The sequence below is a fragment of the Microcaecilia unicolor genome, chromosome 13 (genome assembly GCF_901765095.1).
Source record: "Microcaecilia unicolor chromosome 13, aMicUni1.1, whole genome shotgun sequence".
Taxonomy (NCBI): domain Eukaryota; kingdom Metazoa; phylum Chordata; class Amphibia; order Gymnophiona; family Siphonopidae; genus Microcaecilia; species Microcaecilia unicolor.
In genome coordinates, this window is record NC_044043.1 from 103481993 (window position 1) to 103501967 (window position 19975).

The following is a 19975-nucleotide window of genomic DNA, read 5'->3' on the forward strand; positions in this document are numbered from 1 at the left end:
AAACTATACAATTGCATTGGGAGGAGGGAGCAGTCCTACACAGGAATCTTTCCCTTATGCTGCATCACGGGCTTCTCGCTGACACATTTATCATACAAGCTGTGGTGAGGGGACAGGGTCAAGAAAGCCCCTGATTTGCAAGGTTGATCTTGACACTTGCAGCTGGGTCAGTCAGGGTAATGGTGCAGAGAAGGGCACATTTTGGGCCACAGACTCTGGTAGCCAGTATCAGCTGAAGGGAGACAAGACCTTTGGCAATGTCTAGTACACAGGCCACCAAGGCACCAGCACAGGCCCAATTTCATGTTAAGATGGCCACAGGAAGCTGCCCTATCAATGAGAGAGGAACACTGGAGGAGGAATTGCTGCTGGGGAATTAAATAGCTAAAGCACATGGATGCTGGCCGAGGTGATCTGCACAGGGTGAAACATGTTATTTCCTTGGTCTGAATGCAATGCATTTGACACAACCCAATGTTTAGCACATCACCCAGAGGACACTATCCCTGTTGTGAAGACTGCTGGTCACAGCTACACCTTATCTGGAGATGTTCCTCAGTCTTAGGGACTGGAGTTCTTAACATTTAGGCCTAATTTATAAACCTATGGTTGAAAATCCGTGTAAAAGCTCCTAACTTTTCCCCCTCCTTCTACTTTTCACTAAACTCTTACATTTTAGGTGTCCAATTTTGAGTATAAATGCAAACATTCAGCCCTTCAACATTTCCTTCCTTCCATTCAACCATCTCCATTTTATCTGAGCACATCTAGCCTTCGTAGCTGTCGTTATGCCTTTCCTACTCTTCTTCATACTGTCTTGCTCCTTCTCCTGCTCTCCACTGGGGACATCCATCCCAATCCTAGTCCTCTACATCAGCTCTCATCCTATTCGTGCAGGTCAGATCGTGATGTCTCCAATCTAATTTCTGTTCCTCTCCTCACCCTTCTTCCTTGTTTTTCTCATGTGCTCTGTGGAATGCCCGCTCTGTCTGCAAAAACTTTCCTACATCCATGACCTCTTTATCTCTCGTACTTTCCGTCTGTTTGCCCTAACTGAAACTTGGCTTTGCCCTGAAGACTCCGCTTCACTACTACTACTACTACTACTTATCATTTCTATAGCGCTACTAGACGTACGCAGCGCTGTACTCTTGAACATGAAGAGACAGTTCCTGCTCGACAGAGCTTACAATCTAATTAGGACAGACAAACAGGACAAACAAGAGATAAGGGAATATTAAAGTGAGGATGATAAAATAAGGGTTCTGAACAAGTGAACAAGGGTTAGGAATTAAAAGCAGCATCAAAAAGGTGGGCTTTTAGCTTAGATTTGAAGACAGTCAGAGATGGAGCTTGACATACTGGCTCAGGAAGTCTATTCCAGGCATATGGTGCAGCAAGATAAAAGGAACAGAGTCTGGATTTAGCAGTGGAGGAGAAAGGTGCAGATAAGAGGGATTTACCCAGTGAATGGAGTTCTCGGGGAGGAATGTAGGGAGAGATGAGAGTGGAGAGGTACTGAGGAGCTGCAGAGTGAATGCACTTATAGGTCAATAAGAGGAGTCTGAACTGTATGCGGAAACGGATAGGAAGCCAGTGAAGTGACTTGAGGAGAGGGCTAATATGAGCATAACGACCCTGGCGGAATATTAGTCGTGCAGCAGAATTTTGAACAGATTGAAGAGGAGAGAGATGGCTAAGTAGGAGACCTGTGAGAAGCAAGTTGCAATAGTCTAAGCGAGAGATGATAAGAGCGTGGATGAGGATTCTGGTAGTGTGCTCAAAGGAAAGGGCGAATTTTGCTGATATTATAGAGAAAGAAACGACAGGTTTTAGCAGTCTGTTGAATATGTGCAGAGAAGGAGAGGGAGGAGTCGAAGATGACCCCAAGGTTACGAGCTGATGAGACTGGAAGGATGAGAGAGTTATCCACAGAAACAGAGAATGGGGAAGGAGGAGAGGTTGGTTTAGGGGGAAAGATAAGAAGCTCAGTCTTGGTCATGTTTAGTTTCAGATGGCGCCGAGACATCCAGGCAGCAATGTCAGACAGGCAGGCTGATACTTTGGCCTGGATTTCAGCTGAGATTTCTGGTGTGGAGAGGTAGATCTGGTGTGGAGAGGTAGATCTGGGAATCATGGGATGAGATCAGAGTACCAAGGGAAGAAGTATAGATGGAGAAGAGAAGAGGTCCCAGGACAGATCCCTGAGGTATACCAACTGACAGTCTACGGCCCTGTGTCATAAAGGTTACCTCTTCTCCCATACTCCTCGCCCGGTTGACCACAGAATAGTCTAAGGTTTGGCAACTAAATTCAATGCAAAGTGATGCACTTAGGGAGTAGAAATCCATAGGAGACGCAAGTGTTCGGCGGTGATTGTCTAATATGTGCAGACAGGGAGAGGGATCTTGGGGTAATATGATCTGAGGATCTGAAGGCAATAAAACAGTGTGACAAGGCGGTGGCCATAGCCAGAAGGTTGCTAGGCTGTATAGAGAGATGTGTGACCAGCAGAAGAAGGTATTGATGCCCCTGTACAAGTCGTTGGTGAGGCCCCACCTGGAGTATTGTGTTCAGTTTTAGAGGTCGTATCTTGCTAAAGATGTAAAAAAAAAATTGAAGCGGTGCAAAGAAAAGCTACAAAAATGGAATGGGATTTGCGTTACAAGACGTATGAGGAGATACTTGCTTACCTGAACATGTGATATGATACAGATGTTCAAATATTTGAAAGGTATTAATCCGCAAACTAACCTTTTCCGGAGATGGGAAGGCGGTAGAACTAAAGGACGTGAAATGAGATTGAAGGGGGGCAGACTCAAGAAAAATCAGGAAGTATTTTTTCATGGAGAGAGTGGTGGATACTTGGAATGCCCTCCCACGGGAGGTGGTGGAGATGAAAACTGTAATGGAATTCAAAAATGCGTGGGATAAACATAAAGGAATCCTGTTCATAAGGACTGGATCCTCAGAAGCTTAGCAGAGATTGGGTGGCAGCACCAGTGGTTGGGAGGCGGGGCTAGTGCTGAAAATGGCAGATACAAATCAAGGTCAGGTATACACATAAAGCAGCACATATGAGTTTATCTTGTTGGGCAGACTGGATGGACCGCACAGATCTTTCTCTGCCATCATCTACTATGTTACTTATGTAACTATGTTACTATGTATTTGTTTTAAAAGTATTTCCATGTAATTTCATTTAGTGTCCCCTGGTCTTTGTACTTTTTGAAAGAGTAAAAAATTGATTCACTTCTACCCGTTCTACACCGCTCAGGATTTTATAGGTCTCAATCATATTCCCCCTTAGCTATTAACATTAACAATAAACTTATATTCCGCCATATACCTTTCGGTTCAATGTGGATTACATATACCGAAGAGACAGGTTATTTCCTGGAAATACGATTTATATGAGTCTGAAAGTCTCTTTTCCAAGCTGAAGAGCCCTAACCTCTTTAGCCTTTCTTCGTATGAGAGGAGTTCCATCCCCTTTACCATTGGCTCTCCTTTGAACCTTTTCTAATTCCACTCTGGTGTTAGCATTGTACCTGCTGCTCCATGCACGTTACCCTTCTCTGTACTTCTATTGCAATGGAAGCAATGATAAACAGTCATACATTTTTTCAGTCTGAGAAACGTTTGCTTACATGCTTTTTAGAACTCTGGGTACTATCTGTCTCTTTCTGGCATATGCTGTGAATGCTTCCGTATCAGTTTACAGCCTTGGGCTCCAAATTTTGCCTGAGATTAGTACATGTTGTGACTTGATATGGTTAAACAGTTTCTACATGAATATACGAATAAGGAGGTGTTTTCCTTAAGATTAAGAAACCTGCTCTGGAATTCCACCAAATTTAGATTTGAAAAACTAAGAATTTAGCCCCTATCTTTGAGAGGGTGACTATCTTCTCCGGGGTGACTTCCGGGTCCACCCTGATCCTCCCAGACCCTTCGCTCCAGGTGTCCATTTTCTCTATACACTTTATATTTTCTCCCAGTTATGACATATGGCTCCAGTATACTTTCTCTTCTTGGTACTGTCCCTTCCTAATTTCTTTCTCCATCTGAAACCCCTGTATACTGTAGGAACACATTGCCCACCTTCTGCTTTCATCATCTCACCGGGTTTAGAGGGATAAACCCTCTGTTTACCCTTCTTTTTCACCATAGCAAAAGCACACCACTGGAGCAGCTCTACATCACAACCACCATCTTGACTCCTCCCCCCTAAATCTCAAACATCATGTTTTGGTGTTATAGCACCATCATTTTAGAACTTGATTCCTTTTGAACTTTCATTTAAAAGATTTAAGGCACTTTTAAAGCACTGTTCCCTCTAAGCTGAAGGAGAGTCCTCCATCTACAACCCTGCCAATGGGGGGAGCTGTTTCACCATCACATTTTAATAGTGAGGGACAGGCAAGTTCTGCAGACTCCAGAGAACCTGCCTGTCCCTTGAGATTAAAAACACAATATTGAAACTGCACCCCCTACTGGTAGCAATACAGTTGGAGGACACCTGCTCAGCTTAGAGGGAACAGTGTTTTAAAGACTTAATTTTTTAAATAAAAACATTTCCCTCTATTTCTACATGGATTAACTCACTGCCGTATGCTGCTTCGTGATTCCGTTAAATGCCAAGATTTATCTTTGTTCAACCTTCCCTTCCTTATGTCTCTGTGAGGGGGTTTATAAAACACTGCCCCTCACCTAGTCTGAGCCACCTTAAAACCACTAGTCCTGCCTAGGGATGACGTGAGATGGGAAGGGTGGAGCCAAAAGGGCAGGAACCAGAAAGTGTAAAAGCCAGGGCCACAGTGGGTTTAAGGAGGCCCAGGGAAGGAAGAACTGAAGCACCAGCATATGCCTTTACATATATCTCTAGCTACTGTGACCTGGCCGAGGTAAGCCAGCTTCTGATTTGAAAACTTGTAAACCTTGTTCTGAGGTCTGACTGGGGCCAGACCTAGAAATCCAGAGAGAGGAGGGAGAGCAGAAAATTTACAGACTGTATTTGGGGCATGTCAACCAGAGGCTACGGATTGTGTTTTGGGCCCTATTGGTCGCAGCCCTGGTTAAGACTTTTTTTCTCTGAAGTACAGAGACTTTGCCTTTGTTCCTAGACCTGTGAAGTAGCAGGCCTCAGAATGAAGTTTAATAAAAGCTTACAACCTTGTCCTGCTGTGTTATTGCGAAGGCCCACCCTCAACCCTTGTTCACAGTATCACCTGCTGTGGCAGCAGTGGGATTTGTAGCTTATCCTGTACAAGAAAGCTGGATCCATGACCTCCAGGGCTCTGGACCTATTGAAGATACCACACCAGGACACTGAGTAAAAGGGGCTAGCCCTGCCCTAGATAGTGGGGGATATATAATTAGGACAGGCAGGTTTTATTTTTGTTTTCCTCACACAGTGCACGTTTGTAGGTGAGGCCACTATAGCAAAAACATAGAGAAACTACTCCAGGCCCTAGTGGAAAGCCAGCAGAAGCAAGTAGTACAGAGGCAATAGGGGCACCATCAAGCCTCCAAAGAACTCTGGAAGCCCAGCAGAGCTCCCTAACCCAGGTGACACAAGCTTTGCAGTCTCCCAGGTTGCACCCTCAAGTTCTGGTGTTTATGAAGATGGTACTAGAGGATGACCCGGACTATTTTCTGACCAATTTTGAAAGAACTGCCTGACCTCTATCGAGGGATCAAACGTTATTGGTCGAGTCAGAATCAAGAGTGTTGGGTGTGATTCTGGATTCATGCTTGAATTATCAATCTCAAGTAAATTCCTTATGGTGGAAAACCCTTTTAAATTAAAAAAAATTACAGCTTTTGAGATCTTATTTTCATCAAGAAACATTTGCCCTGTTGGTTCAAATGCTGGTTTTGCCTCACTTGGATTATTGTAACGTTCTTTATCTTGGTTTAAGTTCTAAACTGATGAAGAAATTACAACTTATACAGAATACTTCAGTGAGAGTAATTTTTAGGCTTTGTAAGTTTTTCAGTTTCTCTCATTATATTACCAGATTTCATTGACTCCTGGTTAATAAAATGATTTTATTTACAACATCTTGCTTGCTTTTTCAGATCTTGTACGGTACTGCTTCAGAATTATTGATAAGAGTAATGTCTACTACTATGCCAAGATTGTCTTGTCAACTAAGAAATCAGATGGCACTTCAACCTTTTTTAGGAACAAGAGATTTCTTAGAATTATTAACTCAATTTTTTCAGTCATGGGGGTTTCCCTCTAAAATTCCTTTCCTGTTTATTTTAGAACTGAACAAAACTGTCTAGCTTTTTGTAATAAGTTAAAACGTATTTGTATGATTGAGGATAAGATTTAATTATTCCTTTTAGGGAACGTTTACAGAGTGATTGGGGGAGGGGGAGGGAAAAACATCCTCCATACAGTTGTAAATGAAAGCTCATGGTTTCAAATCTTAGATCTTGTTTGAATTGAACTGAAAGTCTAAAACAGAAGCAGAAATAATTGATTTCCTATTGACACCTGAAGACCAGCTTGACTGGATTCTGAACGCCTCTATGGTATATGTAAGCCACATTGAGCCTGCAAATAGGTGGGAAAATGTGGAATACAAATGTAACAAATAAATAAATTATGAGGTACTGAGGTAGCAAAATAAAGATGTCTTATTTCTTTTGTAATTTTGTACACTGCATTGGGCCCATTAAAATAATACACTAACCCCATTACACACCCATCTCCCATTCCCTACCTCTACCATCCTCCTTCCTTGCCCATCTCACCTATCCACATCTTACGATCACTTTCAATTTTACTATATTACATCTACATGCATTTTATATTACTTTGTTTAATCTGCATCAACATTTGAACGACCTCCTCTTTACTTACTGTATCATAGCTGCATCCATGTTATGCTACTTTGTTTAAACTGTAGGATTTGTAAGCCGCATTGAACCTGCTAATGAGTGGGAAAGCGCGGGGTATAAATGTTACAAATAAATATTAGTAGCAGTAGGACTAAAACTAGTAGCAGCGATAATTGCAGCATCAGTAGTAGCAACAATAGTAGTAGCAGAAGCATAATTAGTAGCTGTAGTAGCATCAGCAGTATTAACAGTAGTAGCAATCATAGTGGTAGCAGTACTATTAGTAGCAGTAGAAGTACTAATGTAAACCCCCTGGTGGCAGAGCAAGGTATTACAATGATGGTACCAAATATGTCACAGTGTTTCCCCAAAATGACTCAACACCAACCAGGGAGTTTAACAATAAAAAGAAAATAATTTTTTTATTATTTGAATTATATTTAACTGTTAATGAAATTTTACCAACTTGCAAATTTAACATATATATTTCAATTACAGATTTGCAACACAAATCAGTTTAGAAACATTGGAAACATTTTCAGAAAAGTATAAATATTAGGTACATAAATCATTTAAACACATTCAATTTTACAAAACACTAGATTCTTTAAACTTTCTTTTCTCCTGTCTTTCAGATTTCCAGAGACCTTCAAGGATCCCAACATGCACTGCTCACTGTCTCTACACCAGATCTAGAAGGAGCCAGGTAATCTTTTCAAATTTAACTCATAGGGTTACACTAATATTAGTAGTAGTAGCAGCACTAGCATTAGTAGAAGTAGCAGCACTAACAGTAGTAGTAGCAGCAGCAGCAGCAGCAGTATTAGTAGTAGCAATAATAGTGGTAGTAGCACTATTGGTAGCAATAGTAATAGTAGCATGATTAGTAACAGTAGTAGCAGCAGTAATAGTAGCAGCACTAGCAGTGGTTGTAGTAGTACAATTAGTATCAGCAGCGATAATAGCTGTGGTAGCAGCACTATTAGTAGCAATAGTAGTAGAAGCAGAACTAGCAGTAGTGATAGCAGTCTTGCGGTAGCAGTAACATTAGTAGTAGTAGCAATAGGATTGGCACTAGTCTTTCCAGTCTACTGTAAGACACTTTGAGCCTGCATTCTGTGGGAAAAGGTGCGGTAAAAATGCGATAAATAAATAATAGTAGTAGTATCAGCACTATTAGTAGAAATAGGAGGAGCAGCATGATTAGTAACAGGAGCAGTAATATTAGTAGTAGCAGCACAATTAGTAGAAGCTGTGTTAGTAGTAGTAGTAGTAGTAAAAGTAGTGGTAGCAGCAGCACTATTGGTAGCAGTAGTATTACTAGCAGTACTACTAGCAGATGCTCCCAGTGTTGTGATTATTATGCTTAAAGAGTTAATAGCATGTGTAAATGACATTTTAAATAAAGCAATTTTAGAAAGTTTTAACATATAAAAAAAAGTCATTTATGTGGGTAAAGTGACACATACACAAGTACTGGTTAGTTGCTGCTAACCAGATAAGTGCTAGTGAGAGGGATATTTAGTGGTTCAATATCTCCTCTCACTGCCTCAGCAGAGCCGGTGGTGGGGGGCAGGGCTGGTGGTTGGGAGGCGGGGCTAGTGCTGGGCAGACTTCTACGGTCTGTGCCGTGAAAATGGCAGATACTAATCAAGGTCAGGTATACACAAAAGGTAGCACATAGACTGGATGGACTGTGCAGGTCTTTCTCTGCTGTCATCTACTATGTTACTATGTATAGAGACTGGGTGGGGCCAGGGGTCATCTGGTTAGTGGCCAAATTCAGGCTGCTACCTGCATAGCTAAAGCACAAAGGTTGGCCTTTCTTTATCCGGTTAGCCATCCGGTGAGTGGGCTGGGTACAGCTGCCCTGAACCTGCTGATATGTCAATACAGCCACTGAATATCCAGTTTCAACTGAACTGCAGCAGCCAATGTCTTAACAAAACGCTGACCACTGTAGTTCAATAGTGGACCCAGTGATTTTAGAACACGGAAGTTGATAACATGTACAGATTTGAAGGGGGCAGAGTCTGAGCAGGCTTTAACAGTATGTCTGTATTTCCTAGTTTTGGAATTGCAAAATCATACACTTAAAAGTTTTACCCATCAGACTTTGCATCTGCTCCGAGTTATGCATACTTGTTCATCATTTAGACATGGGCTTTGGAGGAGAGAGTGAGGGGGGGGGGGAGTGATACTCTCCTCTCTTCTGTTCAAAATCACCTGAAGCAGCAAACAAATTTGAGTTCTGGAACTCAGTTCCTTACTTGGCTCCACTTGTATATGAATGCTTGCAATATCTACTCCTTACACTTTTTTTTTTAGTTATTTAAAATATATAGCAAAATATGCTTTGGGTAATATATGTGTGAAGCTTGGTGATTGCATCTGTGCAATTTTCAGGATAATAAAATCTTTAAAAAAATATTTACTACCCCCTCAATCCTCAGGGCTAAGTGGAGTACTGTGGAGATATACATACAGTCTTTCATAGTGTTCGTTTTGCTCCTACGGTACAATAAGCTACATAAAACTTAAAAAATATTCAAACAAAAATCAAATACTTAATAGAGTGAGAAATATAATCAACAAAATAGGCTGTATTAATATTAGCAGATTGTAGTGTGGGTACAAGGGATGTTGCTCTTTTTTCTTAACAGATTTTTCTGTAAAATGATCGTTCCCACAACATCTGCTGGAAAATGCTCCTATTTTTCCTGCAGCCTTATATATACCGTATACAAAGCTCCACGTTCCTCATCTTTTGTTAAATATGTTTTAAAATTTTGACTGTTTGACTTAGACATTCCTTGTCTGATGTAGATACCTGACATTTTGGATGCCACAGGCTTGATCAAAAAGAACTTCCAAGCACACCTGGAAAAGTTGCCTCTACATGAAGCATCTTATAAACTCCACAAAGAAGCTGCCTTGGGCAGAAGGCAAGGACTACCGCAAGCGAAAGCAGTACATCATACTCCACATGCTCTGGCTTAGGAGTGAGGTTCATTACATGCACAAATCTAACCCATTTGAAGAAACTGCTCCCCACATATACCCTGTACAAGCTGGACTGCATCAGTGCTACTTTGGAGCAGAGTAAGAGCAGTTTTTAACATGAGGCAGGAGAATCTGCCTGAGAATTACAATGTCAAACTCATACAATCCAAAAATGCATTGTAATTCACAGAGTTACAGTGCATTTTTGGACTGTATTGTGAAACTGCCTGGGAATTACAATGCATTTTTTAGATTGTATAAAGGTGTGGTAGCCATGTTAGTCCACTTTTAAAGGTAATCAATAGAAATAAAACAAAATAAAACATGAAAAAGAAAATAAGATGTATAAGAAAAAGAGTTACAATGCATTTTTGGATTGTATTGTGATTTCTATTGTGCTTGTCTATTATACCTTTTGTACAGATTCAAGGACATTAACATGCATTATAATATTCGTTCTCTCTACTACACTTTGTAACCTACCACTATGTAAGCCGCACTGAACCTGCTATGAGTGGGAAAGTGCGGGGTATAAGTGTAATAAATAAATAAAGTACCCTTCGGGTTACGCAAGTTATTTGAAAATGTACTCCTTAAATACATAAAGAATTTCCCAAACCACAGTTTCCTCCTTTCCCCTAAAGTTGAAATCACACTTTTTGGAAAGCTCTATCAAATCACTAAGGTATTCAGAACATGCTTTAAGGTCTTTTTCTTACCCATATACATCTATAGCTGTCTTTGTCCCTACTACACAGGTCGTGTAAGTGAGTTGCTGACAGGAGAGCTGGATGGTTCGGTTCCGAGACATGCTGCTGCCACGTTGCCTTCCTTGTAATCACACTTTAGGACTCTTGTGTCCGTTTGCCCTGCTAGGGTGAGGCAGCTGAACCTCGCCCTTCTCAGTAGGTGGATTCTTTAGCTAAATTAACACTTTTCTGCCTGGATAGCCATCTGCAGTGGGGATTTGCAGGAAATGGAAAGGAAAACTCCCTGGGAAGGTTTGGTGCTGTTGTGTGTTTGAGTCCTGACTGGAGTACGGGATCCCACTGCTGTTTCTTCCTTTCAAACACCCTAGACAGGCTGCTGATCTGCACAAACCTTCTCCCCACTGCCGGGTTTTCCCACTCACTTTCTACCTTTTCACTTTTGGGGGGAGGTTGAGGGAGGGGGGAACTTTTATTTCAATTTTTTCCCGTGTTTCATAGCTTTCTGACAATAGTACCAGCCTCTCTTGTTCCTTATTCTGTAGGTGTCCTCCAAGAGTCTGTCTTTTATCCCTTCTCATTCCTATTTTATCCATTTCTTGAGGTGTGAAAGGCGATTCTGTAGGCTGCTGCCTAAATTCTGGTGACATTAGAGCACTTAAGTTTATAGAATCACTTATGAGGTAATCAATGCCAATAATTAGCAGCTAAGCATTGCAGTATTAAGTGTGTAAACAGCTTAGGTCGCAACTAGAGGCTGACCGAAACCGAAACTGCCAGAAAACCATTTAACTGGCCAGGAGCAGCACCTGGCTGGTTAAGTGGTACCGGGAGATAGCCGACTATCTCCTGCTGAATATCACCAGTTAGCGTTTAGTGGATACCCGGTTATATTGCACAATATAATCAGCTATCTGCCGACTTTCAGTATGAGTTTGGTGGACATATTTGGCCCTGTGAATACCTGGAAGATGTTTGGCAGGTTTAAACATAAAGAACATCACTGAACATTGCCTTGGCCAGTTATGTTTAAACTGGCCAAAAATAAACCAGATATTTAATGCCGGTCACTGGAAATAGCGCAGCATTGAGTATGTAAGCTCAGTGTTCACCACGGAAGGCAGCCTGGAAACCTCTCGTGGTCTGAATATCAGCCCCACAGTGTCCAAGCCAGATGGATGACCATATTCTACCTTCAGGCAAAACAGCCTCCACACACATGAACAGCAGCTAATGAAAACCAACTAAAAGCCATGGTGTTTTTACAGCGGCTGACATATCTCCACAGCAAGGCTAATTCCTAAGGAACTTATCATCCCAAACAAACAGACTTAAATTCCTGCAAAATTTTGTATGTCAAAAGCATTTATTTGGAGCACTACAAGTTTATTCAAAACATTTACTATCCTGTCCATTACAGAAGTGTCTGGGTAACTTACAGATTAATATAGGTGAAAGAAGGGAGTGAAATGAGACACGGATGCAGACACGGAACTACAATGCTAAAACAGAAAGAGGGAGGAGAAAGACACATAAGGACAGTTATGCAATATTTTACAACTTGCAGAGTCTGATCTCAAGCATAGACTTCTGTGAAAGGAGTGTTTTCAGGTTAGTCTTGAACTGTTGTAGTGAGAATTGGAGCCTGAGGTGACTCAGCAGCTGGTTCCAAAGCTCTGGCCCTTGGACAGAAAAGATGGTGTGCCTGGTGGAAGCATAGACAACATCTCGAGGAGATGGAACCATGAGCCAGTGCTGCTGTGAGGACCACAATGGTCTGGAGGAGCAGTAGAGAAGTAAGAGGCTAGAGAGAAAGGAGGGTTCACCAGATTGGTGAATTTTGAAGACAAGGAGAAGCTTGTAAGTGATACGATAAGAGACAGGTAACCAGTGTGCTTCTTTCAGGGTATGGGAGGGAGACAAACTAGCCAAAGCACAAAATTTCGGCTACCAGAAAGAACATGTTCATTTTTTGGCCAAAACCAAAAACATGGCCAAAAATAAAAATATCCTTTCAGCCAAAACTGAAACCAGGCAGAAAAAGGATTTGGGGCCAGTTTCACAACACGTGAGCGTGTCATGGGTAGAGGCTGACTGAATTTCAATGTTGGTTTCAGCTTTGGTGTGAAACCAACCTAAAATCCACATTTGACCTTCTTTTGATTTCAGTGCTGCTGCATTTTTGGTTGAAACAAACTTTTTTCTGGCCCCCCTCAAACGTCAAGTTCAGAGCTTAACTATTCATTGAGTGAAAAAATATTTCCTCCTATTTGTTTTAAAAATCTGTCCATGTAACTTCCTCAAGTGTCCCCTAGTCTTTGTACTTTTTGAAAGAGTAAAAGAATTTGATTCACTTCAACTCATCCTACACCATTCAGGATTTTGTAGACCTCAATCCTATATGCAATCCAATTGCAGACAAACTCGCTAAATATTTTAACAAAAAAAATTGTAAATCTACGCAACACACTCCCTCTCGACAATACTGATATCGAAAACTTCATTGACGGTTTGAACTCAAGCCCCAGAGAATACTCAACGGACCAAATCTGGTCAAACTTCACTCTCCTCACCACCGAAACAGTTACCCAAATGATCCAGAAGTTCTCCAACACTCACTGCAAACTGGACATGTGCCCCAGCTACCTACTAAAATCCGCCTCTGACCGCTTCATAGCAGACCTTACATCACACCTAAACTACTTACTCCAACAAGGTCTCTTCCCTAAGGAAAATGGCAACATCCTACTCACCCCAATTCCCAAAGACACTAAGAAAAAGACAAGTGAACTCACCAACTACCGCTCAAGTAGCATCTATCCCACTAGTAGTCAAACTGATGGAAAGCATGGTAACCAAACAACTCGGTGATTACATAAACAAATTCTCAATCTTACATAAATCACAATTAGGTTTTCACCCCCTCCGTAGCACTGAAACAGTACTCATTACACTCCTGGCCAAATTCAAGCAGGAAATAGCAACAGGTAAAAGCATACTTCTCCTTCAATTCGACATGTCTAGTGCAGTCAACACGGTAAACCATAATATACTACTGAGGCCCAGATGCACTAAACAAAATGAGCCTTTAACGACCCTTTAACGAACAAGTTTTAAACCGTGGCATGCACTGAAGGCCATTTTCCGATGGCGGTAGCAGCTAACGAAAACGGAATGCAGATGAGCAAATTGTGCAGAAACCCTATTGTAATGAGATGCACTAACCTTTTCCAATTGCCTTAATGGTGGAAATCGCCGGAAAATTTAACGAGAGGTTGTACCTCTCGTTGGGGATGCCCGGCTAAAAAGTTAAATGTAAAAACAAAAAAAAAATTGCGAAGGGGACAAAAACGCGCAACCTACGTAGGTTACTTACATCAGATGGGGGCAGGCCCAGGAGGAAAGGAGGGATGCCCGAAGACTCCGCGAAGAGGCATCAGCTGTTCTTCTTGCCCGTGCAGCGCCTTCACACAGAGGTGAGAGGCACTGCGCGGGCCCGGTAAGAGGGAGGGGGCGGGGCACAGGGCGGAGGATGGTGGGAGGCGGAGCTGGGGAGAAATAGAGAAAGGAAGAGAGGAAGGGAGGGGGGCCGGGGCAGCCTTAAGTTTTGATTTTTAATGCAGAGGTAGCGGGGAGCAGCAGTGACCTTGGGCGAGGTGGGGGGGCAAGGCTGTCCATAAAGGACGTATTTGTTTTGGGGGTATTTTTTTTTTTTTTTTTTTTAACGTTTGTGGCATGCGCAGAGCAGCCAGCATAACGCTTGGCTGCTGTGCACGTGCTTTACGGGCAGATTATCGACGGGGATTACACTAGTTTAACGAATCTTTAATGCATTCTACTTTACAATACCGCACCGAACATGTGCGACTTGTTTTTTTAGTGCATTCTTCGTTTTTTCAAATTCGGTAAGGACTTTTACGTTTTAGATTCTTTTATGTTTCATTGATGCATCTTGCCCTAAGGCTCCTAGCTTTCTTCAGTATTGGTGGAAACATATTTAGTTGGATCAAGGGCTTCCTAACCACCAGGACATACCAAGTGAAATCAAACTCAAAAATATCATCACCGTGGAAAGCCAACTGCGGAGTACCTCAAGGGTCACCACTATCACCGACCCTCTTCAACCTCATGATGACACCACTAGCCAAGTCCTTATCCAACCAAGGCCTCAACCCATTCATCTATGCAGACGATGTCACAATATACATGCCTTACAAACATGACAACAGAAATCACCAAGGAAATCAAGCTCAGCCTAAACATCATGAACTCATGGGTGAATGCATTCCAACTAAAACTCAATACAGAAAAAACACACTGTCTCATCCTCTCATCCCAATACAATACGAACTAACCCACTAGTATAAACACCCCTAACTATACCCTCCCTATCTCAGACAGCCTGAAAATCCTCGGCGTTACTATCGACCGTAACCTTACACTTGAGAGCCAAGTTAACTCTACAACTAAGAAAAAGTTCCACGCAATGTGGAAACTCAAACGAGTGAAACCATTCTTCCCGAGGGAAACATTTCATAGCTTGATACAATCAATGGTACTAAGCCATGCAGACTACTGCAATGGAATCTACGCGGGATGCAAAGAACAACTCAAAGAAACTTCAGACCGCCCAAAACACAGCAACCAGGCTTATATTTGGAAAAACGCAATTTGAAAGCGCCAAACCCCTCTGAGAAAAACTACACGGTTAGCTTAGCAGAGTTTAAAAAGGGATTAGACAGTTTCCTAAAGAACAGGTCCATAAACCACTACTAAATGGACTTGGGAAAAATCCACAATTCCAGGAACAACATGTAAAGAATGTTTGTATGTTTGGGAAGCTCGCCAGGTGTCCTTGGCCTGGATTGGCCGCTGTCATGGACAGGATGCTGGGCTCGATGGACCCTTGGTCTTTTCCCAGTGTGGCATTACTTATGTACACTGGCTACCAATCAAAGAACGTATTGCTTTCAAAATCTGCACCCTGGTCCATAAAATTATCTACAGCGAAGCCCCAGAATACATGACAGACCTCATAGACCTACCAACAATAAACACAATTGGATCATCACGGACATACCTAAATCTCCACTACCCAAGCTGCAAAGGACTGAAATACAAATTAACCTATGCATCCAGTTTCTCCTACATAAGCACACAACTGTGGAACGCATTACCAAAAGCTGTGAAAACAATGTACAACCACCTAAACTTCTGGAAATCACTAAAAACCAACCTGTTCAAAAAGGCGTACCCCATCGACCCAACTTAAGTGCCTAAACCCTGCAACACAACGATACCAAAGCTTGTAATAGACTATTCATAACTCAACGATACCAAAGCTTGCAATAAACTATTCATAACTCTTCCTCTCTATGATTCCCAATGTGTCTGTAACACATGAACCTTATCCGACCACATTAACTCCTTGTATTTGTTTCACTACCGGAGATGGCAAACTCCTCTACGGGACAATGTAAGCCACATTGAGCCTGCAAATAGGTGGGGAAATGTGGGATACAAATGTAACAAATAAATATATTCCCTCAGCCGCCTCTTTTCCAAGCTGAAGAGCCCTAACCTCCTTAGCCTTTCCTCATACGAGAGGAGTTTCATCCAGTTTATCATTTTGGTCACTCTTCTTTGAACCTTTTCTAATTCCACTATACCTTTAGATAGGGTGACCAGAACTGAACGCAATACTCAAGGTGAGGTTGCACCATGGAATGATACAGGGGCATTATAAATCAAATCAAATCTTATATACTGCCAATCTTCCCTTTCCAGTATTCGTGGACTTATTTACCATCCCTTTCCTAATAATTCCTAGCATCCTGTTTGCTTTTTTGGCCGCTGCTGCACACTGGGCAGAAGATTTTAGCATATTGTCTATAAAGACACAACTGGGGCCAATCTCAGGAGTCAGATGAGGTGGAATAGCAATACAAAGGGATAATTCAGGTACAGAGGTGAACTTCCAAGAATTCAATGTGCTGCAAGATCTTGACGAATCCGATTGATTTCTTTGACTACTTGATCAGAAAACTAGATAGAGGATATGTGTTAGACATAGTCTACATGCATTTCAACAAAGCTTCTGAACTGGTTCCTCACAGGAGACTTATGAATAAACTGAGCAAGCTGAAATTAGGTCCCAAAGTGATGAACTGAATTGAAAACTTGTTGACTGACAAGGGTGGTGGTAAATGAAATTCACTTGGAGGAAAGAAAGATGAATAGTGGAGTGCTTCAAGGATCTGTACTGGTGCCCATTTTTCTATATATTTAAGAGCTAAATTGTTGAAGGGTTGAAAGGAAATGTTTTCCATTTTTGCAGATGACACTAAGATTTGCAACAGAGTTGGACACTCAAGGAAGGAGTGGAAGGAGTAGAAATTATCTAGAAAAATTAGAAGAATGGTCTAATATCTGGCACATTTAATGCGAAGATGTGCAGTGTGAGCCATTTGGGGTGTAGAAATCCAAGGGAGCTGTATGTGATATTTGGGGGGGGGGGGGGGGGGGGAGAGAGACTGACGTGCATGGACCAGGAGAGGGACTTTGGGATTTCAAGGTGGTGAAATAGTGTGACAAAGCAGTGGTCATGACCAGAAGGATGCTATGCTGCATAGAGAGAGGCATAACCAGCAAAAGAAAGGAGGTACTGATGCCTCTGCACAGGTCATTGGTGAGGCCTGCAGTTTTGGAGGCTGCATCTCACTTAGAACATAAAAAGGCTTGAAGTAGTTCAGATGAAGGCATCAAAAATGGTAAGGAAGGCATTTTAAACATATATAGAGCCATGCACATGTAGAAATAGATTTATAAAAATTACTGTCAATCAGACGAAGTTGTTTATTCAAGTGGCTTCAAGCTTGAAAAAAGAAACCCAATTACATGGTTGGTGCTACTACTTTTGAATTTTGGGCAGTGTCTTTATTTGCAGCTTTCGATGCCTCTATTTTTATATCACAGAGTGAAGATGATGGGCCCAATATTTAAAATGATTTCACCAAGCAGGAGATGCTGTTACTCAGATCACATGGCCTGAGTGATTCCAGGATTTTCAGTGGCCTATAACTGGATAATACTGATTTCCAATTAATGCCAAGGTGATGGGGGTCAGAGTCAGGGTGGAGCTGGGATTTTCTTCTATTACTACTACTGATTTCTATGTTACTAGATGCAGCCAGCACTGTCCACAAAACACCTAAGAAACAGTCCCTTCTCCGCAGAGCTTACAATCTATTCAAGACAGGGAAACAGGACAAATAAGAGATTAAAGAGTTATTTTACATAACAATTTGGTTCTTATATACTGCAAATATCTCTAAAAGTGGTTTACAAACAAAACTTGGTCACATTTCCCATGAAGAACAAATACTATGAAAATTAATAATATATCTTGAAAAAAATGACTCACTATTCATACATCAGTTGCCTAAAATATACTTCTGATATTTAAAAAAAGCCTTCAAAGTTCTTCTAAATAGACAATAATTTGTAATAGAGTGAATATAAGCTGGTAAAGTTTTCCAATTCTTTGATGCACCAAAGAGTTTCCTTGATTTTTATCCCTTTAGGATTTGGAAAGGAAAAGGTTGACACAGGACGTAATTAATAGTTTTTAAGTGCTAAAGAGTACATATAATATTGAGCAAACCCTTGTTGAATTTTAGAAAGGATACAAAAGAATTTAAACAAAATCCTGACCTCAATTGGCAACCAGTGGAGGTGAATTAAGAAAGGAGTTATTCTCTGTTTTAGGCAAAGAAAAGATCGGCCATGTTGCTGTATTTTGTATGGGTTGTAGGTTCTTTAGGACAATCTAAGAAAATGATGTTGCAATGATCAATCTGAAACAGGAGCAAAGCTTGCACTAATAATAGAAAATCTGCCTCTCTAAAAAATTTTAGGATATGTCTTATTGTGGGAATGATTAAAACAGACATGGGTACTGAACAGGTAAATAAGGGGTTGAGTTAAAAGCAACCTCAAAAAAGTGGGCTTTTAGCTTAGATTTGGAAAGGGCCAGAGATGCAACTTGATGTACAAACTCAGGAAGTCTATTCCAGGCATATGGTGCAGCAGGACAAAAGGAACAGAGTCTGGAGTTAGCAATGGAGGAGAAGGGTGCAGATAAGTCAGGACCCCTCACAAAGATTCTGAAAGTTCTGACTTTATTTTTTCTCTTTCCGCTGTGTTTCTCTGCATAAAACAACATGAAAAGAAATTCAAATTCCATCTTCATGCACAAGCTATTCAATATGCAATGATCTCTGGGTTTAAGATTGAGGAAGAGGTCCGGTGGGGGGTGTGATGGGTTATATTGTTTACGGCCTGATGCACATTTGAGGAGACAGACAGGAAGCCCTTTATTTATGCCACACTAGAGACCTAAAAGTGCCCTTTCGTAGGAATTTGCTTGCTAGGGATGAACACAGGGATGCAGAGCCTGGAATCTGTAGGACAGAGAGTTCCTTTGAAGTAGGGGAGAGGAAGCTTGCACTGCTGCATTCTAGGCTGTAACTGTTCAAAGGCAGAGGGTATCTGTAATTTGCATGTTAGGATCTGGCAGTTTTCAACAGCACTTTGCTGAGGAAAAGTTTCAGAGAGAATTGGTTAAAACCCGAACCTTAAGCTAAGGGTGCAAGCTTTTTTTTTTCTTTCTTTTAGATTTTTAAGTGTGCTTTGGAATTTAATCTGAGCATTACCAGCGTGTCTAAATATGATAGAATGTTATCTCAGTTATCTCTTCAAAAGTAGGAGGTTACTTAAGAAGCAGTAATCCCAGAAGTGGGATGTGGAGGTCCCAGTGAAGTATTTTCAAAGAAGTTAGATATTTTAGTAAGCACTTCAGATTTTTTTCTCTTCTTTTGCTTATGGGGGAAGGGTTTCATATGGATCAGTGAGGCATCAGAAGGAAAGCTGTCCCCTCCACCCCTCAAATATAATGCCATTTCTCATGGTGTAATGACAGTTTGTATCATGCATTGCTGGCCTAGGAAAATATTCTGTAGTTCAGTTTCCCCAAAGTGTGGGTCAGGTCCCCAAGTGCAGTTATCACATGGGTGAGCTCTTCATACTTGCATCTGCAGGGGTGTCACAGTTTTATTTGGTTTCTATCATGGGGTCACAGCCACAAGAAAATTGATAAGCAGTGCTGTAGAGATCAGTGTTTCCCCAAATCCAGTCCTGGAGTATCCCTTGCCAGTCAGGTTTTCAGGATATCTGCAATGAATATGCATGAAAGAGATTTGCATATAATGGAGGCAGTGTATGCAAATCAAGTTCATGCCTATTCATTGTGGATGTCCTGAAGACCTGACTGGCAAGGTGTATTCCGGGACTGGACTTGGGAAACACTGCGGTAGACTATGGCAGGACCTGCAAAATAAATGCCAGCTGAG

At 41.5% G+C, this 19975-nt stretch overlaps 1 protein-coding gene across 2 annotated transcripts in view; it reads right to left on the reverse strand.

Moving 5' to 3' along the window:
• LOC115482636 (protein-arginine deiminase type-3-like) overlaps positions 1–10705 on the reverse strand; it is a 76226-nt gene extending 65521 nt beyond the window's left edge. For both annotated transcript variants that reach the window (XM_030222583.1, XM_030222581.1), the window contains exon 1: positions 10578–10705. In XM_030222583.1, the coding sequence (XP_030078443.1) occupies positions 10578–10669 (92 nt within the window). In that variant the 5' untranslated portion in view covers positions 10670–10705. The remainder of the gene's footprint in view (positions 1–10577) is intronic.
• Between the last annotated feature and the right edge of the window lie 9270 nt (positions 10706–19975).